We start from the raw sequence: 26,538 nt of genomic DNA, 5'->3' as shown, positions 1-26,538 counted from the left end.
ATATATATATATATATACACACACACACACCACACACACACACACTCAATATGTAATAGTTAGAATTGTGTCCTTTGAGAAATAATAACTTGTTATTTGCTGCAGCTTCAGCTTAGGTCACATAAGCATTCCTTTGTTCATTTTGTTCTTTTTTCTTTCAGTGTCATGCTAATTAAAGCTAATTAAAGCCACCCGCACCAAACACATTAAGGCTACCCAGCGGTCCACTGTTTCCAATATCTCCCCACCACAACCAATAACTTTGTCATAAGCCGAGAGGACTCTGAAACAAAGAGGAGCTCTTTCATCCCCGCAGAACAATCATCACTCCCCATAACTCTCATTACCTCAGATTTTGCTCATTATATTAACTAATTACAACAGCACAAAGACAGTATGCTGTAATTATGAGACCCACAGCACAGTGAGGTCTTGGTAAAATGATTAATAACTAGCAGCTTACAGCCTGAGGCAAAGTGGAGAATGATGCTTTAAGCAGCTTAGGTCATTGTGCCGTTACATATTTCATGGAACATGTAAAGGTCACTAGTGCAGAAATGTACTTTGTTTTTGGTCAAATCTCATGCAATGTGATATATATCTATATATATAGATATATATGCTAAAATTAGAGAAAAAGAGGATGTAATATTTACATGTAAATTCAGAGATATTTGTGATGTATTATTTAATTTAAAATGGTCTAGATTGTTATCAAGGGCCACTCCACCATTTTACAAAGAGATATCAGTTTACTTCACACAAAAGTACAATTCACTCTTTCAAAATAGTTATATAATGTTTCGTGGCTCTGAAGGAAGCTTTTTAAAGAGACAATGACATGACAAGTTCTAATTCTGTCTCCCTTTAATTGTTAAGTTATCTCTTATTATATGCCAACAGTACTTTTATATCAAACATATCTTTATATTCTCATCTCTCTTCCTGTAGAACATTAATGCTTTTGATGACCCATCTTGAACTTGAAGGCATTTACATAAATGTATCAAATCAAATGTGATTTAGGGCAACATCCATCATATAAACCACACCTGACCGTAGCTAACAGGAATACAGCAGGAAAAGTGTGTATGGAAGTCAAAACTTTTATTTGCATGTCTCCCTAACTCATTGCAGCTCTGCATTGCTCTGTAAAGCCACGGCCACTTTTCAGTGATCCAATCACATTTTAAAGGTTTGATTTAAAACCCTTGTGTAACTAACCCTGTCCACATATTTTGTTTCACAGTATATGTCAGATTACTGAAGCTAAAGACAGGCTAACTTACCTTTTACTGTGACTTTAAAGTCTGAGAAAAATAACCCTGATGTGTCATGGTGTCTCGGTTTGGGCTTGCTAAAGAAAGCCTGATACTGAATGGAATTGTGAGAAATGTAGGATCCAGTGTTTTTTTAACTGTACCTAACAACTAGGGACTAAAAGTCAGGCTATCTCGGCCTCTGCAATTCATTTTGACCATCTGTCTGTTGAGTCCCCCGATTTTTTTTTTAAAGTTTCAAATTTTCAGGATATATCAATTTGGCTATATTATGGGGTACATTATGCTGATGCAGTAAACAGATCTTTCTTTTAAACTGTGTCTGCAAATAAGGGAACTTTCGATGGGGGCATGAAGCTGCTTTGGTAATTTCAGATAAGTGCTTAGGTGAGCACTCTCAGTCCAGATTTAACAACTCTCAACTGTGGCCCATGGGAACCTGAGCAACTGTTGTCTCTCACCCACATGTAAATTACTACCTGAAACAACAGCACACCCCTGATGTGTATCTGTAAGAATTTGAATTAAGTAGTCCAGCTCAGGATGTACATGTCTTCTGCATAAGCAACAGGCTGCCATTTAAAGATAAAACACAAAAAAGGGTATCACAATTTTAATTGTGGATGAGTAATCGATGATCAGAAATAGAATTTTTTGGAAATAACCTATTGCAAGAGCTTCCTTGGATCTTAAATCTAGATAGCAGAACAACTCACAAGAAGCCGGGAGATGCAGATCCGTGTGGTCCAGATCTGGGGTTTCCTGATGATCGTTGTTGGCTGGATCTTTGTTGCCTGCACCATGGCCATGGAGGGCTGGAAGATCAGCACCATTGGGGGCATGGGGGGCTCCGCCGTCGTCAAGGTGAGATGGTACTGGTCCAACCTGTGGAGATCCTGTGTTACGGACTCAATCAATATCAGTAACTGTTACGACTACCCTGTGCTCTGGTCTGTGGAGGGTAGGTAATACATTGTCCACCCTATCTAACAAACCTAGTGTCTCCACTCACATCTAAACTAGTCATTAATCTCTATTTGCGTGTTACTGTGTGACTCCAGGTCACATCCAGATAGTACGAGGCCTGCTGATGGCAGCTCTTTCCCTCGGCGTGCTGGGGTTTGTGCTTGGTATGATGGGCATGGAGTGCACCTTCATTGGGGGAAAAGACCGGTCAAAGTACAAGAAGATTTGCGCCAGCGGATGGTGCCACATAATCAGCGGTAATTTCTAGATTAATTGATAGCAGCAGATGTATGTACAAGCTGTGCATGTGTCAGTGTGCCTTTAGCAAAATGCAATGTAACTTAATTTATAGCGTCATTATAAGATCAAATCAAACTGTCCAATATTTTGGTTTATGACCTGCAAAATGAATGACATTTCCCTCATTGTGTTTAGCTTATTAGCAAGAGTTAACGCCTGCACCAAAATAATGTGGTGAACATGGTAAAAATCATATTTGCTAAATATATGCATGTCAGCATTTTGTTTGTGATAATGTTGGGATTTCTTATGTAGCATTTGGCTTAATGATCCAAATCCACAAATGCCTAATCCTCTGAAAAAACAACAAAAAACTTGACATTAAAGGATAGGAAATCAACAAATATGCAGTAGTGCAAGATTTCTCTTAAGCGTTTCTGGATTTGAATTTTGTTGGCATTTGTTCTTTAAACTTAATTTGTAATTGTAATATCATGAGATAGATTAGTGTTTTCCTATATTTTTGTTTGTGAGCCCCTAAAAACAAAGAAATTTCCCCCCATTGTTTTACTTGAATATTTTATATTTTAGAGACCTGGAGAGTTAATTTTGTCCAGCAATAAAAATAAAAAAGACAAATGAATTGAATTAATTAATTGAATTAATAAGTATTTTTTTTATTTAAAAAATTTGGTAATAATTTTGTGACCTCCTCATATTTCTCTTGTAAACTGTTTGGGCGTTCCACCCTCATGTTGGGAAACACTGATGTCTTTTTCTCTTACTAAAGGCAACATTGCATAGTAAACAGTATTTTCTGAACTTAACACTCAACATGATTTCTCATCAGGTTTGCTGTCCACATGTGGGTATGCTGTTTATGCACATTATGTCTCATTTGAATACTTCAGTCTTAACTTTGATGGACTAAAGTAAGTTAACAGCCTCAAATGTAACTATATATTCTGTTTGAGCAAGAAAAACAAAACATTAATCATTATAATCAATCAGATTAAAACATCAATCCTAAAGAAATATCTGTTTTAACACTGACAGATATGACCTTGGCACCCCGTTGTTCCTCGGCTGGGTCGGCTCGGCCTTTCACATGACTGGTGGTTTCTTCTATGTGTGGTCAGTGTGTGCGCCGTTCTGCGGAGAAGAGGAAACGTGAGTACACACACGCACTTGTACTGTACATGTTGTTGCAACATGTCAGGTGAAGTAACCAAATAAACTCACTTCCTTAATAAATACCTATGTGCTTAAGTAAAATGACTCATTTTTCAAAATGCATAAGGCTGTACAGAGCAGGTGAAAGGTGAGGGTGTGCAGATAAACACTGTGGGTACGCTCCCCCTCACCTTGTAGTACAACCCTAAAGCCATTGGTGTAAATAAGCCATAAGTGAATTAGCATACCTTGGCAGAAAGATTGTCAACCGGGGGGAAACGGCTAAACCTACAAGCACCTCTACATCTCACTAATTCTGGAGTCTCCACAAAGAAAATTATGTTTTTTACCCTTCAGTTTTTGTGTACATTAAATAAACATAAGACATGATCATTAGTGACTTTAAAAGGTGCTGATAGGTGGACTGTGTTACATTTGGGCAGAGCCAGGCTTGGAAGTTTTTTTTTTATTTTTTATTTTTTTTTTAGGTATGAGAGTGTTGATCTTTTCATCTGATGGGAAAAAGTAAATAAGCATTTTGTCCTAATATATTTATTAATTTAAACTGCTTATAGTGAGTAAAATCCTCTGCTACTCTTCCTCAGCTAGATTATTTCTTAGTGAAGGCAACTACTAATCAGCTGATACATTTGATTGGTTCTGGAGAGCTATTAAGTATACTGTAAATGCAATAGCTGTAACGCAGGTTTTGCATGCATGTAAAGCCACAGCTACCATAGAGGACACAAGGCATGTCATTAGTTTTTTGGGGGGGATTTACTAAGCGGTTGTCTGGGATTTTGGGGGCTTTAGCAACCTGGGGGAGATCTGTAAGGCAGCAGTGTTTTGATCTGAATGATGTGTGGAGGGGGCAATAAACCGCATTCTTTATGTTGGGAAAACGCCAAAAACATACTTGAATAGTTGACTGAACAAATAAATGATTTGAAAAACATTAGGTGCATTGGGAGAACTTACAATCCTGGCCTCAGTATTTTGAAAAATCTCGGTTACAGCATACATGGAGCATGGTGAGAATATAAGTAAGAGGGATCCAGCAGCCCTGTAATGTTTGACGATAATGTGTTTCTCTCTCCAGGGAAATAAATGTCCAGCCACTACCAGACCTCGAGCAAAACAAGCCCACCTCACCTCTGTCCACAGTGTCCAAGATCACATTCAAGACCAAAGTGGCCTCAGAGTCAGAGTTTTCGCCTAAGTCTAAGCAGTCAGACCTGTCTGGAACTTCCTCAAGTTTAGAACGCACATCCAAATCTGGACGCACAGCCAAGTCAAGGCAGTCATCCCAGACTGGGCAAACCACCCGCTCTGCAATGTGGAGGTCAGGATCCGAGGCGGGATCAGAGTCACTAACGGGGCCAACTATGTCAGGCAGCTCGAGTATTAAGACTAAACGGTTCTTTAAAAAATCTTATATTTGAATAAATGTGAGTCATAATGTGACGGACTCATGATCTGATGCTTTTCTATTCAATGTATAAATCGGTGGTAAAAGCAAATTTAGCAATATGTGTTTTGTTCTATAAATAGATATCAAATCTTACAAATCTTTTTTTCACTGAAGTGATTAGTAGACAGTTTGCTGCCTGATCATGTTTGTCATCTATAATGTTTTACATTCAGGAACAATATATATATATTCATTATAACTGAGGCACATCCATGTCTGATCAAATTGGCGGCCTTTATGTAGACGTTCAAACACCAAAGAGCAACTCCGCCAGGCTTATTAGGTCTGGTTGACAGTAAACAGTGTCTGCTTTTCTGGTTTTTAAACCTTCACAAAAACACAGCCAGTTGTAAGAAGATTGGATCTACAGTTTTACATCTGAAGCAAAGCCCTTGTGGCTTTTCTTTTCTTTTCTTTTCTTGAATTATTAGCGGACTTATACCTTCATAAGATAGTAAGGAATTTAATACCTTGGCATTTAGCACTATTGGCTCTACTTTTCATCTTCTACAATGTCATCTTAGTTACTGTTTGGACTTAGTACGTAAAGGCTCTCTTTTTACCAGACTGGAGAGATGTGTAGGACACTGGCTCAGATCCTGGGCCTGCTGCTCTGCATAGTGGGCTGGGGCTTTGTGGCTTGCACCCTTGCCATGGACCACTGGAGGTAGGCAAATAAGAGTATGAAGAAACAAATAGAATAATTAATTTGATTGCCTTCAGCCCTAGATAATAGCTTGAATAAAAACAATATAAGAACCCTGCAAATGTAAAAAAAAAAACTATTAACCTGATTGCTAACATAAAACATGTGTCATCCAAAGTGAATTTAGCTGAACTGGCAACCTGTTTGTGTAAATGTGCATGATCAGAGTGTCAGTGTGTCTCTCTTATTTTCTGTTTCCTAATACAAGATTGCATAATAATAAATGATAAATGTTAATTCATTTGCATGTGATACAATTTTGTTTTGTTGTGGCGTCAATTTAAAACAACTTTTGGCAACTTCGGCAATGATTAGGGTTGGGCAATATGACGATATATATATATTAAAATAAAAATTTCTTTTGTATACATTTTCCTGTATTGGTTCTATCAATATGTCGAAAAACCAGCAGCCATACTGAATTATCACAATGTTTACATTATTTAGGTGACACCTTACGTTCTTATCCTTAAAAAATAAAAATCCTCATTACTTTTCATTTGTCATTTATTTAATTCATAAAGGAGCATACAGAAATATCAGAAAAAAATCACCTACTGTGTATAAGTATAATAGATTTGGGCCATAGTGCCCAGCCCCAGCATTGGTTTAATACATGTACAAAGCGAGCTTGATAAATGATGCTCCAGCTGAGCTTGATTCTTACATTTATTTTACAGAATACCTGTGTTACGAACTGGCAGCGTGGAGTTTAAAACAGCAGGCCATTTAGAAGGCATGGCGGTTCTAATCAAATTAGCTATTAAGTTGCATTATGAAAAATGTAGTATTGAGTGTTTCGGTCAGAATATCTCCGCCTTGGCTGCTTTCATCTGTCTATTGTGAGTCTCCCAACTTTTGCAGAAGTGCAATATAAAATCACTGGACTGCCATTTTAACGTGCTGAAAGATTTCTGTTTGACATACTCACAATGTATCCTTGTCGTTGTGGCAATCCTACTCTTATCTGCTCATTGCTGGTGGCAGGCAAAAAGGTGTAGGAGGGCAAAATGAGAGAAGGGATGGGATTAGGGAATGCAGTGCAAACAAGACTGTGGACTTAATATGTTAATAAGTGCCAAACGGTTTATTTATTTTATATTTTTTCTCACTGGAGGGTGGCCCAGCTGGGGGGTCCAGGGTGCTCCACTGTAGTGACAGCTTGGTACTGGTCTGACCTGTGGAGGGACTGCTATGAAGACTCCACGGCTCTGGTGAACTGTGTAGACTTCCAAGTGTTGTGGACGGTCAAAAGTTGGTACATTTAGGCCTGTAACAATTATTACATAATTGTCTAATTGTCAATTATTTTTAATAATTGTCGTTTCTTAGCTAAGATTTTAAGACTGGTCAGTGTTGATTTGGTTTAGATATGCCAACATTGTAATTATGTAAGTGATTATTGGTCAGACTATATATATTTTTATTATGTAAATTTAAGTTGTTGGCACTTGCTCACAGACACACAAATGACGATGGTGGATACAGTTAGAAAAAATGTTTTGTAATAATAAAGAGGCGTAGTTTACGTCATAGGGTGTGTACTTCTCTTATTGTATTATCTGGGAAAAGATGTATCCTGGAATTCATTCTAAACTTTAATTTCTTTTAAAAAAGTAATAAATACATTTTTTTCCAATTTGACTGAAGAGATGATTATATTGTTATTGCAATTAAATATTATTGTTTGAGTCTTTTTAACACAGTGCTCATATAATGTAAAATACATAAATGAATAAGTGAATGCATGACCCAGAAGTGTGTTTTTAGCATACATCCGGGCAGTCAGGGGGCTCCTGATGATTGGCCTTTGCCTCGGCTTCATTGGCACAGTGCTCACATGTTACGGGATTGAGTGCACACACACCGGTGGAGACCAGAGCAGTTACGACAGGATGCTAATAACAGCGTCTGCTTTCCACCTGGTCGGCTGTGAGTATGATTTGTTTGCCTTCACAAAGCCTCAGCTGTTGTGAAAGCAGCTTCTCGGAACATCACTGGTTCTTTCTTGTTTTTTCTCCCATGTGTCCGTCGTGCAGGCACATCAGACATGGCTGGTTACTGTTTATACATAAACAGAGTGGTTGCTGAGTTTTTACACAGCAAAGCAGATCCATCAAAAATGAGGTAATGTGGCCTTTGAATCACCCTCATTAACATGGAAATGTGAGTAAACAAGATATTGGCCAAGTTTAACTGTTACTTAATTAACTCTCCTAAGATATGAAATTGGACTCCCTCTATACCTTGGCCTGGTAGGGAGTTTACTCATTCTACTTGGCTGTACAATTCACGGTGCAACTGTATGCAGAGTTAACCACCCAAGGTTTGTTAACTTACTTTACATTCAACAAAAAAAAATCTCCTTCCTACAAAGAGCCTGCAAATGTGAAACTATAGTAGTTGCTATTTCAAACTTTTCCAGAAATCTGAAATAGAATTAATTTACCAAGTACTCACTGATGTATAATGTTGCTGTTGTTTCTGGCAGGATACAATACTCTCACTCTCTGCAGCAGATATCCCATGGTTCCATTTTTAAGGGAAAAGTAGAAGAAAAATAACACATCTGTGGACGATCAAGACTGTCAAATGACCTGAGAACGGCTTCTCCCTACAAGATGGCTTTAGTTGTGGTTATGCAACGCTTTAGATTCATTTCAATTGTCCAGCTCACCCAGCAATTAATCAATAAAGAATATATATACATGTACCATTATCTAATCTCTTGTTCTGTCAAAAATGAACTGTCACTTTAAAGATAATATTGACTGTAAATTTTATTAGAATATGCTTAAAAAACTATGTCTAATCTGTTCCAGGATTGTAGAACGCAACCTTCCTACCTCCTTATAAAATTTCCAAATTACCAGAAACAATACTGAGAGACTTGGTTTTCTCTGGCCCAGCAGATAATGTAAAGTGTGTGACTATTGTGCAAACAAAAGCAATACATATTTGCTCATTCAAAGCCCATTTATATATAGAGATAGAAAAGAAGAAAATGCATTTCAAGAAACAAATCAAATGGTTGATTTGTGATAATGACAAAGCCAAAATCACAAGAGTTAACGGCAATGTTCTAACGTAATCCTTCACACCTTCTGCCTGAGTGCGGGGAACCTGAAGGATGCTTACAAGGCAAAACCATCTAAAAGATAAGGTGAAAAAACACTGCTGGTCTGACACATCAGCGATCACAGAGGAAGAGCTCAGTCCAGTTTTCCACTGTGGGAAATTGTTCAAACTCGGACAGGACTCTCTATATTTAACACATCTTGAGACTTTTTAATCTCTACTACTTGAGGACCAGCACTCACCATGGAGTACAGGATGGTGGTGATGTACATGGAGATTGGCTGCTTTGTGTCCTGCCTGTTTGGCTGGATCCTGGTGTGTTCCACCCTTCCCACAGAGTACTGGACTTTCTCCGAGGTGAGCAATGTCGTGCTCACCACCACCAACTTCTACTACAACCTGTGGAAGGACTGCGTCTCAGACACCACGGGGATGTCCGACTGTAAGGAATACCCTTCCATGCTGGCCCTGCCTGGTAGGATACTCAGAAAACTAACATGACTCACGTTGTTTATCAAGCTTAAAAACAGTTGAAAAGATTTAGGGACTGTAACAGTACTACTGGGGTGGGAGAGGGGCTACATTTTAAAATTATATACAGTATACATATATCCCCTCCCCTTGACTTATGAAAAAACTATTTTCTTCCACTCCATTATTTCAAAGTAATACATATATATATAATTTGCATACAGTCCCTTGGTGTATTTGGCTCCACTGAAAGGTTTTGCTTTGACAACCATTTTGTTTTTAGATCACACTGCAGTAATAAACAGATGTTCCTTAGGGTAAAGTGCTTTAAATGCACTAATGGTACATTTATTACTCATCTGGCTCACTTATTTTAAAACTTTTAAGCAACATTTGTTTCACCGGTTTTCTTTCAGTGTTCCTACACGCCTGCCGAGCGCTCGCTGTCTGCACCGTTATCACTGGTTTCTTCGGAGGCGTCCTCACACTCATAGGGATGAAATGCACTAAAATAGGCGGATCAGAGATTACCAATACGAGGGTGACCTTTGCAGGCGGTATAACCTACCTGGTTTCAGGTAAGCAACATCTTTGTTGTTTCTGAGTATTAAACTTGACAATTATGGACTCATGATGTTAAAAGTTATGTATTTTGTGATAGGATTCTGTGGTATGATCACCTACTCATGGTGGGCCAACCAAATCATAACAGAATTCTTGGATCCAAATTACTTACCACAGAAGTGAGTACTTTTGAAGGAGTATGATTTTTATAACAATTAAAAATAGGGAAAAAGAAGTGCAGAAATACTAACCATAAATCTTCTTATTTGCTATTCAGATTTGAACTTGGAGCTGCAATTTTCATTGGCTGGGGTGGCTCCATCCTTCTCCTCTCTGGAGGGACAGTGTTGTCTTACTTGTCTGGAAAAGGTCTACCATCAAGGTGAATATAGGACCTCTATATTTTTACTTAAACTGTTGTATTTCCTCTTTAATCTTAAAGATTCCACAAAGAAATCTTGTATTGCTTGTATAAATACTTGCTATACAAAATCCCGTCTCATTGCTTCATTTAACACATGAAGGCATTATATTTATGACCATGACTAGCTGTGTTGCTTACCATATCAAAGCAAAAAAAGTATTTTGTTTTAAAATGAGTAGAACAATTGAGAATAGCTTCACCATGTATTTTTTTATTTCAGTAATGTCAACAGTTCTACAGCAAGGTCACGTAGAGCAGCCACTTACGCCTCTGCCCAGACAAGACGGACCTACATGCTGCCGGCCACGGCTTCCAGAGTGACTCTTGTGCCGCCGATGTTTTATGAAGGCAGGAAGAGCCAAGCGAGCATTGCAACCAGTGCAACAAGGAAAGCCAGCGTCACCTTCAACAGGGACAGCTTTGTCTGAGCCAGAGGGGACTTCTGAGCTAGTAAAGTTACTTTAAAGATTTGAAAATCTACTTGTGTCTATGACTGGAATCAATCTTCTAATCAAACTCATGGCAAGCACAAACAAAAGTCGAAAATTTCCTTTAGAGATGGGTCGATACCATTTTTTGCTTCCCAATACTGATTCTGATACCTTAACATGAGTACTGACCGATATAGAGTACTGATCTGATACCAGCGTGTCATATATTTTAACAACCGTATACTACTATCCCTGTATGGATGTGATATGATTTCTGTATTTGTTGTTGGTCTGGCTCAGGTTAAACTCTTTGTTGTTGTTTTTTTGACGGTTTTTGTCTTTCATCAAGGAGCACCTTTGAGTCTTTCTTATCTATCTGCCTGCTTTGTTCTTTTGAACCAGACTGAAAGGTTCAGTACAAAGCAGAATTATTGCTCATAATGCACCATCTTCCAGCTAGGTGGCATCACTGCATGTAATATGAATTAGTATTTATTTACCTAATATTAAAACTTATGTATAAGAAGTCTTGCATAACTGGGAATGTGAATTATCTTATTAAAGTGTGAAGACAATGAAAAAACAAATTCGAAATAAATCAGTTTTGGTTATTCTGCCTGTTTGGAGAAAGAAAAATGGCATGTGCCCATATCGTTTAATGTAAAAATTAAGTTCAAGTATGTATTCCACAAAGAAATCTTTTATTGCTTGTATAAATACTTGCTATACAAAATTCCATCTCATTGCTTCATTTAACACATGAAAGCATTATAAAATTTGATGTACAAAAATTACATACAACATCTCATTTGGGGTATGGGTTATAATTTAGTGAATATACCAAACAGAAAAAAGACTATTTAGAGCTAAACACTAAAAATAGTATAAACTAAGGCAAGCAAAGAATTGGCACAAGGCATTAGGTTAGACGGAAAAAGAAAAATTGATCAATGTTGTAATCTCATTTATCTTTAACACATTTATTTGATGGTCTTCTTTTCTATACAAATGTCTGAATCCAAAGTCCCTTTGTTAAGTATTGCTTTCTTGATCATAGCTTCCCTATAATAACAGTATGAAATATGGCTATTTGGCATGGACTGTAGGTGTCAGAAGAGTTGACTGAGGTCTCTTGTGTCTGTGCTTGGCGTAGAGCTACATCACCTGATCCGCTGTAGTGTTTATTGTTATTTATTGCTTATATCCTCGGAGTCGCTGATGTCACTGAGAGAGCAAAGGCTGCTCTTTAGGGTGCTTCCTGTTCCCGCTTCAGTCAGACCTGCAGGACAAAACACAGACAGCTGTGTTAACTCTACTGCTTTACAGACAGGACAAGTCTAAAACAATCACTGCAACTTATTATAAAACCCCATCTATGTACTGTATATGTAATGTCATTTTATTTAAACAGGGACAATGCACAGTTAAACATTAACCTTATATAAGAACAAGGAGAGACGCATTGTACCAGGTTGTAGCACAATTGCTATTTTACACCAGTAATCCCTGAGCAGGTAGGGAAAACAATAAATATTCATTGCAAGTGGAGTACAAAACATCTGGACATACAATTTTACAAACACATTCCTAAAGCCAGTCTCCCCCACCCTTTCTCAACAAGGTTATTCTAACCTCTCCACACACACGCACCTAGTTTTTTTGTCAAGCATAAAGAGGATTTGTACATGTAATAAGGTATGTCGGGTAGAGCATTGCAGTGATTTATGGCCACAAAATAAAGGACGAATACTTCCACAGGTCCTCCTATATTGAAGTTATTTCTGGAACTGACCTGATTTGGGACCCCTTCCTGTGGAGGTTCCCCAGACACTGGTGCTGGGTGATTCCAGGCTCTTCCTCACTGGTCCAGAGCTCTGAGCTGGCTTCAACATCTCCGGTTTGTCCTCTAAGGAGGAGACCACCCACTCACTGCTCTCCTCTAGATCGGTGTACTGTCACCACATACAGAAAGATTATTCAAACACTTAACCTTGCAGTACGACCTGCACGAGGCCGACGCATAATATCAAATGAGATAGCAATTTTGTACAGTTTTGGACTGAGGTTCCATCACAGAGTGAATCTCACCGTGAGTTCCTGAACCTCGTCCTTCCTCTCTGGTAAGATGCTGACGCCCCCTGCTGGTTTCTTTATAGATCTCTCTGCAAACTGCTTCTCCATTTTTCTGGCTAGGTCATTGATTTTGTTCTCTAGGAGAAAGAGACAATTTATACACTTCAAAACACAACTGTGTTACGTTAACACATTGCTCCAGAATGGAAAACTTACCTATGCCAAAGTTTCTCTTATCCACGTTGCCGTTCTGGTCTTTGTAAGTCTGGAGACGCTTTTGGTCAATCTCCTGCAGCTCGCTGACCTCTGACCACTCCTCCTCATCACTCTCTATCTTTGTGACTGTAGTCCTGGTCACACTGCCCACTGGCCCCCTGGGCTGCTGGGGATTGGAGGAGAATGAGTGGCTGGCTGGAGCCGGCCTAGCTTGGACCGGACTGGCTTTGCTTGCTCTGATTTGGACCTGGTTTAGTCTGGGCTGTGGTGATTTGACCCTCTGCTGTTTTTGGAGCGGTTCCTCCTCCATATCTGTGTCCTCTTCTTCAGATTCTTCATCTGAACTGAAAGGAGGGGTCCTAAAGAATCACAGAAACAGTTTTTTTTGCTAATTGTTTAACATTTGTTTTTCTTAAAGCTATATAAAATATTAACTATTTAAAACACTGTCATACCTAATTCATAACCAGCAAATGGCAACAAATGTCATCTACACACTTTTATTATATTATATAATTGATATCTTAATATTTTTTTTATTTCCAAAAAAAAGCATTTTTAATCTGTTGCACCAGCGTCACACAGGTTTGATTCTAAGTTTGAGTGTTAACAATAACTAGCTAGTTTACCACTAAACTCACCACTTTGTTCATACTAACTCAACTTCAATCAAAACATTGTTGCAGAGCTGTATGACATACTGTATGAATATAGTCACTTTACATGTTGCATCCATAAGTCACTGCAATACTTCCATCTTGGAAAAAGCATTTTGCTGAAGTAAACACCTTAACAAATCCAACTAACGGTTCCTGTTCAGCATAATACCGACCGTGTGTTCATGGGCATTGTAAAAACATTTTTTCCATTTTTTCACGTGGAATCAGAAGTGGGAAACTGGGGCTATGATTTGCTAAAAGAGTTTCCAAGTCGATGACGCGTTGACAACTGACGGACAGAAGCACAGCCAACGATCATTCATTGCCAGTAACAAGTAAACCAATTCAAGTCAAGTAGGCCTATGTTTTCAGCTCTTGTACAAACTGTAACGAGGAAAGTAATGCGTAATTGAAGAGCTTTGGGGTGTCCTTTGTTATTGTGGCCTCCATGTTTCACACACTTGATGTGCTAGGCTACGCCCAACAGTTGGTGGCAGTAATGCAACAAGTTGGAAACCAAACTCCAATATAACAGAAAAAAACACGCATCCTGACTATGTGAACGCTGGCAGTCTGAAAAAAACAACGTAATCATGGGGGCAGTCCCTGATATTCCCAGGTGGCATGAATGGACCATGTGTGTGCATGTCAGCGTCATTTTAAATAAAAATGAATGTAGACTGTGCTCCTGCTTTAAATATCAAAAAGCTCTATCTTAACTTGTTTGGTACAACCTCAGATGCAATCCACTTTGTTGCAACGGTGCCAAATACAAAAAATGGTTTTGGGTTGCATCTTTGGTATAGGTCAGGGCTTCTCAAAGTCCAGAAAAACGATAAATCCTTATGAGTTTTATACGTCTTCCATTTTAAGATTATTTTTCTATTGATCAATAACTTGTTAGTGACGTTGATTATACAGTTTTTAATGTAACCAAATGTAGTACGGATCACGGATTCCAGGGTTTGGCACGCATGTAAAGAGGGATAATTGCAAAGTTTATTTTGTGTGGTATGTAAAATGTTGTAATTTAAATAGGAATAATAGGTTTAACTTGTTTTTACAACTGAAACACATTTTTTGTTATTACTAAATGAGTAGGCAACCTAAAAAAGGTACCAATGAATAGCAGCACCAAATTCCAGGTACTGGTATTGGTATAAATGTTGAACAGGAAAACCGAGTACTCAACTTCAATGCATGTTGCTTAAAAGCTAAAAGCGAATTGATTAAATGTTTTTTTGTAATTCCAATTGTTTCCCGGACCTTGAATAAAAATCAGATACGGACCTTTGAGTAATAACTTTGACAGCCTCTAGTATATGTAATGTATTGTCATTCAATCCTTATGATTATTGACACATGTCAACACCAATGAGACATTTATAGAGAACAACAATAAACCACATATTATACACAGTTTGTTCATTACTTGGATGTGAAGGTCCTCAGAGCGGCCTTGGGTGTAGATGTCTTGGGTTGGGTGTTGGCCTTGATCCTTGGTGCCGGCTGGGGGGTCTTGGGCTGTTTGACTGCAGATCCAGACACCACCTGGGTTGCTCTGGAGGGCAGGCTACTGGATCGAGGGCGGATCTGCAACACTGCACGCAGAAATAACCCGGATAATATAAACACAATTAGAGAATCCGTCACTGACTGTGTCAGAGCTTAAATCTGCTAATGTGGCGGCAAACAAGCTTTCCCAGATTAGACGGATAGTGTTGGATGCTCCCGCAGTCAGAACCAATTACAAGCCGGTAATGCAAAAGTGGATGACAACAACCTTGCACAAAGTAGTGCATACAGTGTGGTTATTGTTGGCCTGCGGGCAGAGTAAGAACTAAGCGAGACGATCTCATGTGCTAAGAGGCTTTTTGATGACTCACCTTGAACCGATTGTCTGGATCTGGCTTGTGACTCAGGAGCAGGGTCGCTGCCTCTCCTCTGACCGCCCAGCTTCCGCTCTAAAGTGCTGGCTATCTCCTCTCGATGGCGCCAGTACTCAGGCATCCCCTTTGCAATGCTCTGCCGCTTCGAATGCACCTTGGCCAGGATGGAGGCGAGCTCTTTGTCCTTTAGACCACTCTGATCCTGAGAAGAGATAGAGGACATTATGAGCAATAGCTACAAAACACGTTCAGTAAAAGAACATTTAAGAGTATTTTTTTTCTGTATGTTGTACAATGGTTCTTATTCATAATTTCCACCAGGCTCTCCCAGAAGTTGTCGACAATTGTCCCAGAAGTGTGCGAAAAGCGTTTCTCTAAAAATATGCACCAGGTATATTTTTGATGCGAGTGGTGGGGCGTTAAAAGGAGCGGAAGGACTCGGGCTCGAGTTGGGCAGGCAAAACGCTTTGCTCGGATGCTCCCGGTGTGGTATGATGCATGGCGGCTGACGGAACAAAACTGGCATGCGGCGCATCTGCGGCTGGTGGAATTTCGGGGTTAGGCTGAACCTTACTTGAAAAGTGTGAACTTACAGGCTTGACTCCCAGGTTCTCCAGCTTCTCAATAACAGCCTGCTCAAGATCTGGCCGCATCTCTTTCTTAATGTTAGGGTTCCTTTTTAGAGCACTGGTGGTCATCCTGTGCTTCTTCTCTGGTACAGGCTCAGGCTTCTTCTCCACTGGCCTCCTCTCAGAGAAGCTGCTTGAGTCTGTAAAATAAATCTCACATAAATCAGCCATTTAAGGATGATAAGGCTCCAATTATAGGCAACAGAGGCATAAAGAAGAAAAAAAGAACATGCATTTGCCAACTTTCACTGCAAGCACAATGCCAAAGGTTTAGTTGGGTAGATGGATGTGACTGCAATGGGGCAGGCACAAGAAGAGAATGCCTACAAGTTTATTTGCAACAAGATGACGAATGGATGAAATGAACAGCAATGCTGACATGGCAGGCGGCAACGAAGTTCACAGGCAATCAGCTTGCTTTCCAAAAAGTGTGGACAGAGATGACCTTAGTCCCGACACAGACTGATGCATCAATGCAGACAGCATGCAGTCGACTGGCTCGGTTGGTTTTATTTCCTGTTTTACCTTTCTCCTCCTCTGACAGCTCCTGTATAGGATCCAGCTTAAGAGCAGAGACTGGCTCCTCTAATTGGACAGCACATGAGGTCAATGGTCATTGAAAGTCAGGGAGTCAGAGAAAATATGTGTTAAAAAGAGAGGAGGGGTCCTAATGTGGTGACAGCACTGCTTTATTCAGTGTACTTACTGAAATGTAAATCCTTCATGCATGAAAGCACATGCTCAGCCTCTGTGGGGTGACAATGTTTTTATATTCTGCTTTTTACTAACTTACCAAGTACAACTCTTTTTGGTTTAGGCTCCGGAGCTGGTGCACTGGCGATGACTGAAAAACAGAGAGAATGCGATGAATGTATTAAGCTCATACACGCAGTTTTCCTTCAGTGAAAACCAAGGAAAATCCTTACCTGGTACTTCCACTATTTTGGTGGGTGGATTTGAGGAAATATTCCTTATCTGGTGAAAGAAAAATGAGGACATGTTATATCTGGTCATTTTTTGTCATTGTTGTGTCTGCTGCCCCCAGAATTCTGGAATCTGTAGTTTTACACCAGACTTGTTGTTACCACTAGTAACCATGGGAAATTATGTAACAGGAAAAGGAAAAGTATCAGCTTCCTGTGCACTATGGTTCCCGTCAAATGTACAGTATCATCATGTCTCAATACAACACAATCTGAGCCCATGAAGCAAATACAGGATATCCTCAACAAGGGCTGACCGTCCGCCTCATTTCCTCTCCAGACATAATCACACTGGGCGGTGATGGCTGTGTGAGTGGGAGTCAGTGCTAACCTGCTCCCTCTGAGCCCGGATGGTTTGCTCCTTCTCCTGCAGCCTCCTGCCCATCTCCTGCTGCAGCCTGTGGCTGCTCTCTTGGTGCTCCGACACAGACGACTGCATTCTGCTCAACTCGTTCAGCAACTGGAAGATGACAGGAAGAAGATGCATTTTCCACATTTTAACACATGTCAGAAGCTAAACTAAAGCTTGTTAAATATTTCACTCATAGAGTACTAGTTTTAATGGCATTATATGCCAAATAATAATGGGGTGGTGATGGCACAGTGGATATGACATACTATGTCTTTGGGCTGTGATACATTGAGCAATGTATCCCTGAGTAAGACACCTAACCCCATGTTGCTCCAGCGGTGTGTGGCCTCTGATATATATAGCAATTGTAAGTTACTTTGGATAAAAGCGTCAGCTAAATGACATGTAAACTACTGTAGTAAAACATATGGAAATGTTACTAATACAAGTATTGGAAAAATCTCCAATACTGCCTAAAATGCTGGTATTGGTACCATACCTAATTTAGCCTAAAAGAAAAAACTACTTCAAAAGTAGCTTGCTCTTTTTCCCATTATGACTAACTGTCAAACTGGATCATAAAAGAAATTGCATTGTTTGTTTCACAAAAAGTAAGGCTGTACAACAAAGATACAAATCATATCACATCCATACAGGGATAGTAGTATACAGATGTTAAAACATAATACAATAAATGACACCATGGTATCGGATCGGTACTTGTATCAGAAAGCAAGAAATAGTATCGGAACATCTCTAAAAACATACCTGATTCTTTTCAGACTCGTGTTGGGCCTTTATTTCCTGCAGCCTGGAGGCCCACTTTTTGTCCTAGAAGATAATATTTTTTGTACTTAAAATAACTTAATTCACTTTTAGGTTTGAAAACAATATCTCTTCTCTACACTAACCTGTTTCTTCATTTGATGTTCCAGCTTCTGCATGGCTTGTATCTGCATCTCTTTATAGTTGTCCAGATCTCTCTCGGGCTGCGATTGAACAGGGATGGCTGGTTTTTCATGCCTGGCTGTCTGATTCTGATTTGCTTCCTATAAATAAAATTACATGTGAAATAGTTTTTAAAAAAGAATAGAAGATATCCCAAAGACCAAATGAATATGAAATAAAGAAGCTGCTAATGGGATTACCCAGATATCATTTTCATACATTGAGAGCTTGAACATTCCGGGTGTAAAGAAACTCCATCTCCCTGCGCATGCCATCTCTGCTGTCTTCTATCTTTCTGTCCATGCGTGCCATCTCCTCAGCCTTAAAACGGTCCAATTCTCTCAGCAAGTCCCTGTGCATGGACTGCTGTTCTTTTTCCTGGAATCACAACAAAATAGAAAAGAGCGTTGTCACTACAAACGCACAAATGATTGGTATAAAAGTAGAAACTTAAATATTCTTTTTAAGTTTCATTTTTAGGGTTATTCAAAAATCAGGCATGTAACCAACTGCCCAATTCACTGACCAATTGGTTCAGCTCTGTCACAATGGTCTGGTTTTCCTACCTGAGCTGTTTTGGCTTGCAAGTCCTGTTGCTGCTGAACAATCTGCTCCTTCAGACTCTTGATCTCCAATTTAAGGCTTTCAATCTGAGATTTCTTCTCACCATCTGACCGTAACTCTGACATAAGGTAAGAGAAATAAACAAGATGTTGTACGTAATGATACAATGTGAAGGAACCTGCAAAAACTCTAGTGCTAAATCATTAGTCAGGATCCATCAGTCGACTGAGATTTGTCGTGTTGAGCGGTCTGTTTTTTTTTGGTCAGTCAGTGTGCAGCTGAAGTTACTCCTCTGTGCATTTCTGTTCCCACAAGTAGCTGCAGAGTGAGCGTGCTTTTTGTTTTCCTAAATAAAAAAAATTTCTGAATTTACAGCTCACACCACCGTCATACAATATTGTCTCTGTTTTTTGTTTCTAGTGTTGGGAAAAATATTGTTAGCGTAGTGTAAGCTATGTTATGGAGTTGCCTGTTAATGAAATGCTCTGAGTTAATTTAAGCTGCGCTATTATTGTGACGGGTAAAAATGGAAGAAGTGAAGCTTTAGACTCTTGCTGTCAAAAATGGGACACATTAGCTCAGAGGGCTAACTTGGCTTGTTAACTTATCGTTGAACCCTTGGCAGGAAAATCTGACAGTTCAAGCATTGCTGAAAAAAAGACAGAATAGTCAAATATGTGTATTAAAAAGCTTAATCCGATTTAATTGGCAAAATTAGGTTCATGGTTCAAAATGTACTTTTTCGTTTAACAGACAAATGGAGAGCAAATGTTCAAATTGGACCAGCCATTCAATAGATTACCATAGTTTTTTGGATGAGTGATGCAAATCTAGCAGCCACATGCACATTTTACCAGCATTTGCCTGGTTGACGGTGCTTATTTTAGACCCTGAGTACAGCCCTACAGGACTCCATCCTTAAATACCGCATACTTAAGTATTATCACTCAATCTCTCTCTCTCTCTGCCCCTCTTCTAAACAGCTCAGCAAACCTTCATTACTGGCTGACTTACCAATCTCATACTCGTCAGGGTGGCGGCGCTGCATGTGATTCTGGAGAAACGAGGAATTGAGGAAGGATTTCTCACAATGTGGACACTAAAAGAAACAAAGACAATACAGGCATTAATATATCCCCTTGTGCATTTTTCAAAATGAGAGTAATCTCAAGCAACAAACACTGGAGTAACACTGAAAGGACAGTTTAGATGAAGTATCAGGGAGACGTTGGTCTGAATTTGATGGTGATACGACATTTTCAGTAACATATGTTTAACATTGTTTGTTGAACTTCAACAACTGGTTCACAAATCAAAAGACAATCACTTAAGTCAGGGTTGTTTCCGAAATCCCTCTCTATTTAGTTATGATTCGGGGGAGAAATACAGATTTTTTTTGCTTAGAATTGATATCACGATTCTCTGCCACAATGTATTTCTCATGAAGTGTAATGTTTATCGCACACATGAACCATGACAAAACAAAACAAATTGGCAGTACCAAACAGATGTTTTTTAACACCTATAGCACATCACCACGAGCCTGTAAACATAGAGGCTTCAATGAAGAGAAGGGAGAGCAGTGCAGCACCTTAAAACCTATTTTATACAGTCTGTTAGAAAGTAGTAGTGTTCGTGATGCAGTCGGCTCGTAAAATCTAATGAGAATCAAACAAAATTTTAAAAAGTTATTTTAAAATTAAATCGTGAACAGGGTGAATTGAGATTGCGATTTTACAGGCCTATTATTTAGAGCACAACACCCTGCAACTAAAGAAAGCACACACAAATGGACAAAACACAAAACATCACCAACTCAACAACACATGCACAGCATTTAGAAAAGAAAACTGCAAAGAAATAAAACACACAGAGAAATACAATGATCAGTTTGACAACACATAAGCAGCATCACAATATTTGCTGCAAATATGGAAAAAGAAAACATGCACATAAATTATGAGGCGTTTCTTTTGCTAATTGTTTCTGTATTTGTGTTTTGTATAGTTTTCTATAAATGTGAAATGTATTATTCAATGGATGGATACTACTGTCACAGTGAGCCAGCGTAGTCAGGCTGCAGATTTTCTTAATTAATTGATTAATTGTTTGGTCTTTAAAAATCCAAAAACATCCATCATAGTTCCCATGAAAACTTCCAAACTTCACTCTAATGACAGACAAGGAAAGGCTGCAAATCTTCACATTAGAGGAGACGGAACTGTTAATCAATTACCATCAAATTAGTTGATGTTTTTTCTTCCGACAATCAACTAATTGTTACTATAAAGCACACTGCCTTTTTTATTTTAGTGTCTGAACTTTCCGCGGGAAATCAATGCACTATATTTTGTCTTAATTCCGAGAATGTAACAAAGAAGTAGTGTCTATAGTATGTTCACTACTTTCTGCTAATAATCCCACAATGCAAGGTGTCACGTTTTATAGTCCAAAATCTTGTAAACTACTGGGTGCCTATTGTATAGGGAGTAGCAAATGAGGTTTCAGACAAAGCCCAGTTTGACGCTGAGATTACGCTCCAAACAGGAGCGTCCGCTGAGTTCAGGCTCGTGTTTTTCAACAGACAGATAGCGTGAGTGATGTTGATTTGCTCCCTGCGGCAGGCATCACCACACTCCAGCTCACTAACACTTAACAACTAGACTAGATGGTGTCTATGCCACACACAGACACAGACACACACACGCATTCTACATTTAACTCTGCCGCTCATTGTGGCTGTGACTTCATTCAATGTTAAACCTGCTGCTACTGATATCTTGTCACAACATACGGCTGCCAAGATATCGGCTGCCACATGACACGGAAAAGAAGCGTGCCGCTACAATAAATGTATGTATATATATATATATAATAAGTGATAGAATTAAATTAAAGGTCCAATATGTAATATATTTACTGTAATAAATCCAAAAATGACCCCAATGCATCACCAGATATTAGGAAACATGCTTAGTTGAAATACTATCTTCTCTGACAACAATGCTTATGTCAGTATTTTCTCCTTTTGAAATTTCCATTCTGGGACGGAATGTCTGTTTGTGTTTTGGCCTGTGTGTTACCAACCGCCCAGTTTGACAGCCAGGCCGAGGTTGCAAGATATATACCTGTAAAAACATAATTACCCAGCGCGTTACAGCTGTGACATTAGAACAGCCATAAAAGCAGCAAACAAACTAACAGGATCACCGGAGATAGATTCTACCCAAACTAAAAAACAGCATGTTTCTAACAGTTGTGTGACCAGAGATGTTACAAACCCCGGGTAAATACTGGAGATCTATTTGAAAGATTGAGACAGTTTAAAGCCCAAAAGGATGCTGAGTTGGCTAATTTCCTCCTGAACAGGTAAACATTAGCTTTGGGTTCATTTATCACGGCTACTAGGGATGGGCATTTTATGTAATTTCAACATTCGTGTAAAAACAATTTAGACACAGCCAGTAGCAGCAGCCAAAGTGATCCCGACTGGTCCTGGCTAACGCCGCCATGCTAACCCTGCTAACTGCTAACATTCCTGGAGGACCAGGCAAGCGGGCCACGGCTGTTTACAACGTGCAGCGTGTTCAGCGGCCGTAGCCGACAGCGGTGAGTTATTTTATGCTAAGAGACGGGGGCTGTTAATTTGGAAGAGAGGACAGCGTGTTTAGCGATTGTTGCTGTAATTCTAAGCCAATAAAGTGTGTATTTCAGTCGGGTGAAAAAGGACTGCGAGGTTGTGTTTTTAGTGGTTCCTACTGTAATTCTAAGCCTAGAACGTGTGTCTGTCAGTTGGGTACAGAACTGCGCGTCAGCACTTGCTTCTATGACTGTCCACATAGCAGCATCTAACGTTAGCTACTCCGCTGTGCTGTGGAGTAATGTCTGGCTATGGGAGACAAGTATCTACCAACGTAGTTGTGGATGCTGCGGTCTCAGCCTGGCAACCTCAGTGAACTTCGAGTCTGGGGAGGAGGGGGCGGGGGAGACGACTTTCTCCAGTATTTTGAATTTGTACTGCAGTAACAATTTTAAACACTAGCTGTCAGTATTACATATTGCACCTTTAAAGGTTTTGGAATAACTGTGGGATTTGAGAGTGGAATTAAGTTAGAGCCCTGTGTGTGTATTTGGTAGAAACGTGGAGCCATGGCAAGCAACAAACGCCAAAGGTCCTCAAGGGAACAAACCTCTCTATCAATTATTGAGCCACCTCTGTTAGCTGAGCTTCTGGTGCACACCTAGCAACCACATGCTGTCATGAAACACTATATCTGTTGCCTTGGCAACCGCTTGGTTAGGTCAGATGCAGCCATAAACTGGAAGGACAGAGGGAGATTTTTGATTTGGGGTATAAATAACCTAATGGTAAGTATGCTACCTAACAGAGACAATATTTACAGGCAGAGGGATCCAACAGAATCTAAAACATGCATGTCTTCAACAATACTAAAGAGGACAAAATGCTCTACAAGGACATGTGAGGGTGGGGGAAGTGGGAGTCAGCTGGTCATCTTGATGACTGCAGTTGCCACCCTTTTTTAAGTGGATTGAAAAAGCGTATTGTTGCCAATGACACCATCTGTTCTGCAGCTAAATCCTATTCTTCCAGTCTCAAAACAGAGCTTATTATGTCCATACCAAGGCTGCCACAGCAGATTTTTACAGTGCATAACAACCATTTTAGGACCAATTTATTGTCAGGCACTGATACAAGCCTTCAACCAATTTCCTTTTTTTCCTCCAAACCCTAGTGTGAAATGCACAAAGCCGGCGCTGTGAATAGATCTTGTGAACGATGACCGTGTTGGGGGCCCTAAAGAGGGGGAGCGAAGGGGGTGGGGGTGCGATGAAGCTAGCTGTCGGCTTGCTAAACATACTTGAGATGCAAATGGGAACGGATACCCACAGAGAGTGAGCGTTAAGCGTGTCAGCGGTACCTTGTGGCTGCTGCTGATTCGTGGCGTGAGCATGGACTGCTGGGTGCGAATAACCCTCCTCCTCTGCTTGAGCTCGGCAGTTAGTGTCGTCACCTTCTCATCCAGCTTCTTCTGCTGAGCCAGCAGCTGCTCGCGGTCCCTGTCAGCGGCCGCCAGACGCTCCTCCACCGCACGCAGGTTGAGGGTGAGAAATTCCTGGCAGTGGAGGAGCCACTCCACTGTGAGTTGGGCCAGCTGCAAGAGCTTGACCAGAGCTGGGTCCACAGGGCTCTGGCACCGCTGACATCGCTCCCCGTCCAAGCTGCAGAATGTAACACCGCTGATGTGCTCCTGCAGGGCGTCCACATCCAGCTGGCTCACCACCAGGTCTATGTCCACGGCATTAATTCGCCGCCAGTCCACGCTCTCCCTGCGCGGGCGGAACTTGAAAGGAGGGATGGTGGAGGCTCCGCTGGATGGAGTCATGCTGGTTGAAGGTAGAGAGTGCTGGCTGAGTGGGGAATTCAGGAGGGATGGGACCCCTGCTGATGAGTGGGTCCCCTGGGTGTCACTGGTGTAGGGGTAGTATGCTCCGTTGTGAAATGGCTGAAACAAAGACCAAAGAGATGTTTTAAATCCACATTTACATTGTGCAAATTTCAACAATTCACATTGAGCATAAAATATACAAGCTACACAATCACAGAAAGAAAGAGAAAGAAAAAAGACAGCCAGCAGCATCTGCTTTGAGGTAAAACAACAGAGCACAGATTCCACCACTGTCGAGGCAATCTCCATCTACCTATCATGCTGTCCTGTCCTGAACGCAGCTGTGCTCTGCTTACCATCTTCGACTGATTATGCCTTAACGGAGAGAAAGAAATCGAAGACCCGTTGTTCCTCTCCGTTTCCGCCCCCTCGCAGGCAGCTCAACGCGACAACGCCGACGCTGGGCGTCCGCCACGTTACCATGGAGACAGAGACTAGCGTCCCTGGGGAGAGAAATGTTATCAAAACATTGCATGCAATCAGCAAATGTGTCCCTACAGTGTGTGGGAGATGGACTACGTCCTGTGGGAAAGACAGCAATGCATCTTAAAGTGGCCCACTCGACGTAAGCAAACCAATCAAACGCAACCTAATTTACCTGCAAATGAGCACGAGGAGTTTTAGCGAAAATGGTTTCCTTGTTAGCAGCAAATACAGCTAACGGTAATCTCTCGGCATCACGTTTCCGAAACAATCACTTCATGTTGGAGCAGGCTTTTTATACCCTTGCTTGACTTAAACAATGGCACACATGCTTGAACATGTCTAAGCAGCGGTTAAGATGTCGTTTTAGGTCCAAAACAGTTCACAAATTGTCAGTCATGTAAAGATAGTTCGGGTAACGTTTTTATTCAGACCTCTCAAGTTAACTTTACTGGCATGGCTAGCTAACGGACATTTTTGTCAACGTGTGGGGGCAAAACTTTAAACAACGTGACTACAACAGTATTCCATATGACTGACAATTGTGAATTTCAAATGTTGTAAAATACTGAAAGACTTCATTAAAACAACTTACCGGAGGGTTTGTGTTACTAATTCACAGCCTTTGGACAAGTTTTCTTGCAACGGGGCCCCAGGCGATTTCAGGGTGACGTAGTTGCTGGTCTCCACATTCCTAAATCCCTGCTTACAAAAAAAAAAAGACCGCCATAATACTCACTGCAATGAATAACTGAACTTCCGGTAGACACCTTCAAATGAAATTTTGTCAATGAATCTGGCATTTACAGATATGTAATGTTTGTAAAAAAAAAAAAAAAAATACAATTTAATTTAGATCTGTAAATACCTCTTAGTAAAACAGCTAAGATCATAACCTAAGGGGGAAAATAGTGTCAGACATTTACACATGTTCTGTTGGGCAACTACATGCATTGCTTTACCATTTTCGGAATCTGTCGTTTGTCATTTGACATTTTGCATATATGATAAGTTGTGTATAAATAAATTGTTACATTTCTATATCTATAAATTTGGGATATTTATATACTGTGGTTACATTTTCATACTTTGCATTCAGACAGTATTTTACAATCTACGCCATATGATATATCTAGTTATATTCTCTTTTCAAATCTGGTTTTTAATCATGTTTGCTGCTCAAATTATAAAATTCCATCACGGTGTAATTTTAACTTTTTTTTTTTACTATTAATATGCAGCTGTGAAAACGTTCCAAATTGGAAGCACATCTACCATTCTGAAAAGAAACGTCAAATTCAATGTAGTGCATGAAGCCTTACCAGGGCCGAACCATTACTTTGAGGGCAATGCTCCTCATTTCCGGTGGTATTGTAACGACTTGACGCAGCTCGCAGTGAGGAGGGGGAAGGGAGAAACATGCTGGGCTTTGAAATGGGGAGTCTGAATGAAAACAGGGATGAAGGAGTCGGGGTTGTAGACGGTCCCCTCATCAGTTGACAGAAACAGAATAAAACATGATTAAGACGT

At 40.1% G+C, this 26,538-nt stretch overlaps 4 protein-coding genes and 1 long non-coding RNA gene across 12 annotated transcripts in view; 3 read left to right on the top strand and 2 right to left on the bottom strand.

Moving 5' to 3' along the window:
- LOC116673860 (uncharacterized) overlaps positions 1–2,427 on the bottom strand; it is a 2,779-nt gene extending 352 nt beyond the window's left edge. Inside the window, exons 1-2 of the long non-coding RNA XR_004327890.1 lie at positions 2,329–2,427; positions 1,997–2,165 (exon numbers count right to left, since the gene is read on the bottom strand). This is a non-coding gene — a long non-coding RNA (uncharacterized LOC116673860). The remainder of the gene's footprint in view (positions 1–1,996; positions 2,166–2,328) is intronic.
- LOC116673844 (claudin-10-like) lies at positions 1,707–5,132 on the top strand. The gene is made up of 5 exons (XM_032506189.1): positions 1,707–2,241; positions 2,342–2,503; positions 3,337–3,418; positions 3,543–3,656; positions 4,759–5,132. The coding sequence occupies exons 1-5, from the start codon at positions 2,010–2,012 to the stop codon at positions 5,099–5,101; spliced, it is 933 nt and encodes a 310-aa protein (XP_032362080.1). The 5' UTR covers positions 1,707–2,009; the 3' UTR covers positions 5,102–5,132.
- A 198-nt stretch (positions 5,133–5,330) lies between these two features.
- Positions 5,331–8,549, top strand: LOC116673850 (claudin-10-like). 3 transcript variants are annotated; one of them, XM_032506193.1, is made up of 7 exons: positions 5,331–5,584; positions 5,697–5,797; positions 6,954–7,090; positions 7,607–7,768; positions 7,876–7,963; positions 8,058–8,162; positions 8,328–8,549. In XM_032506193.1, the coding sequence occupies exons 2-7, from the start codon at positions 5,706–5,708 to the stop codon at positions 8,398–8,400; spliced, it is 657 nt and encodes a 218-aa protein (XP_032362084.1). In that variant the 5' UTR covers positions 5,331–5,584; positions 5,697–5,705; the 3' UTR covers positions 8,401–8,549. The 3 variants fall into 3 exon arrangements, with proteins under 3 accessions (XP_032362084.1, XP_032362086.1, XP_032362085.1); XM_032506195.1 differs by having other exon boundaries at positions 5,332–5,797; positions 8,356–8,549; XM_032506194.1 differs by having other exon boundaries at positions 5,334–5,797; positions 8,353–8,549.
- Positions 8,550–8,796: 247 nt separating this feature from the next.
- Positions 8,797–11,353, top strand: cldn10d (claudin 10d). The gene is made up of 5 exons (XM_032506191.1): positions 8,797–9,389; positions 9,802–9,963; positions 10,047–10,128; positions 10,227–10,331; positions 10,594–11,353. Exons 1-5 carry the CDS (start codon positions 9,158–9,160, stop codon positions 10,799–10,801), a joined length of 789 nt encoding a protein of 262 aa, XP_032362082.1. The 5' UTR covers positions 8,797–9,157; the 3' UTR covers positions 10,802–11,353.
- Positions 11,354–11,484: 131 nt separating this feature from the next.
- Positions 11,485–25,754, bottom strand: dzip1 (DAZ interacting zinc finger protein 1). Of its 6 annotated transcripts, none has more exons than XM_032506135.1 (19): positions 25,604–25,754; positions 24,839–25,019; positions 24,058–24,642; positions 20,132–20,216; positions 19,120–19,235; positions 18,773–18,931; positions 18,517–18,654; positions 18,374–18,436; positions 17,585–17,713; positions 17,197–17,245; positions 17,064–17,114; positions 16,796–16,855; positions 16,235–16,410; positions 15,639–15,843; positions 15,185–15,353; positions 13,094–13,452; positions 12,893–13,014; positions 12,597–12,756; positions 11,485–12,083 (listed from the first exon to the last, which is right to left on the bottom strand). In XM_032506135.1, exons 3-19 carry the CDS (start codon positions 24,520–24,522, stop codon positions 11,992–11,994), a joined length of 2,598 nt encoding a protein of 865 aa, XP_032362026.1. In that variant the 5' UTR covers positions 24,523–24,642; positions 24,839–25,019; positions 25,604–25,754; the 3' UTR covers positions 11,485–11,991. The 6 variants fall into 6 exon arrangements, with proteins under 6 accessions (XP_032362026.1, XP_032362021.1, XP_032362023.1 ...); XM_032506130.1 differs by having other exon boundaries at positions 24,882–25,019; XM_032506132.1 differs by having other exon boundaries at positions 20,132–20,171; positions 24,882–25,019.
- Positions 25,755–26,538: the final 784 nt, after the last annotated feature.

The sequence above is a fragment of the Etheostoma spectabile genome, chromosome 24, assembly GCF_008692095.1.
Source record: "Etheostoma spectabile isolate EspeVRDwgs_2016 chromosome 24, UIUC_Espe_1.0, whole genome shotgun sequence".
Classification (NCBI taxonomy): domain Eukaryota; kingdom Metazoa; phylum Chordata; class Actinopteri; order Perciformes; family Percidae; genus Etheostoma; species Etheostoma spectabile.
Note: the sequence above shows the minus strand (reverse complement) of the source record. Positions and strands in the feature narration are given on the sequence as shown.

Coding starts and splice junctions, on each gene's coding strand:
- LOC116673844 (XM_032506189.1), top strand. CDS start 2,010: ATGCAGATCCGTGTGGTCCAGATCTGGGGTTTCCTGATGATCGTTGTT. Junction 2,504..3,336: donor ATGGTGCCACATAATCAGCG/GTAATTTCTAGA, acceptor ATTTCTCATCAG/GTTTGCTGTCCACATGTGGG. Junction 3,657..4,758: donor TTCTGCGGAGAAGAGGAAAC/GTGAGTACACAC, acceptor TTCTCTCTCCAG/GGAAATAAATGTCCAGCCAC.
- LOC116673850 (XM_032506193.1), top strand. CDS start 5,706: ATGTGTAGGACACTGGCTCAGATCCTGGGCCTGCTGCTCTGCATAGTG. Junction 7,091..7,606: donor AGTGTTGTGGACGGTCAAAA/GTTGGTACATTT, acceptor GTGTGTTTTTAG/CATACATCCGGGCAGTCAGG. Junction 8,163..8,327: donor TGCAGAGTTAACCACCCAAG/GTTTGTTAACTT, acceptor TGTTTCTGGCAG/GATACAATACTCTCACTCTC.
- dzip1 (XM_032506130.1), bottom strand. Junction 17,714..18,373: donor ACGAGTCTGAAAAGAATCAG/GTATGTTTTTAG, acceptor GTCATCTTCCAG/TTGCTGAACGAGTTGAGCAG. Junction 16,411..16,795: donor GCTGTCAGAGGAGGAGAAAG/GTAAAACAGGAA, acceptor TTTATTTTACAG/ACTCAAGCAGCTTCTCTGAG.
- cldn10d (XM_032506191.1), top strand. CDS start 9,158: ATGGAGTACAGGATGGTGGTGATGTACATGGAGATTGGCTGCTTTGTG. Junction 9,390..9,801: donor TTCCATGCTGGCCCTGCCTG/GTAGGATACTCA, acceptor GTTTTCTTTCAG/TGTTCCTACACGCCTGCCGA. Junction 9,964..10,046: donor TATAACCTACCTGGTTTCAG/GTAAGCAACATC, acceptor ATTTTGTGATAG/GATTCTGTGGTATGATCACC.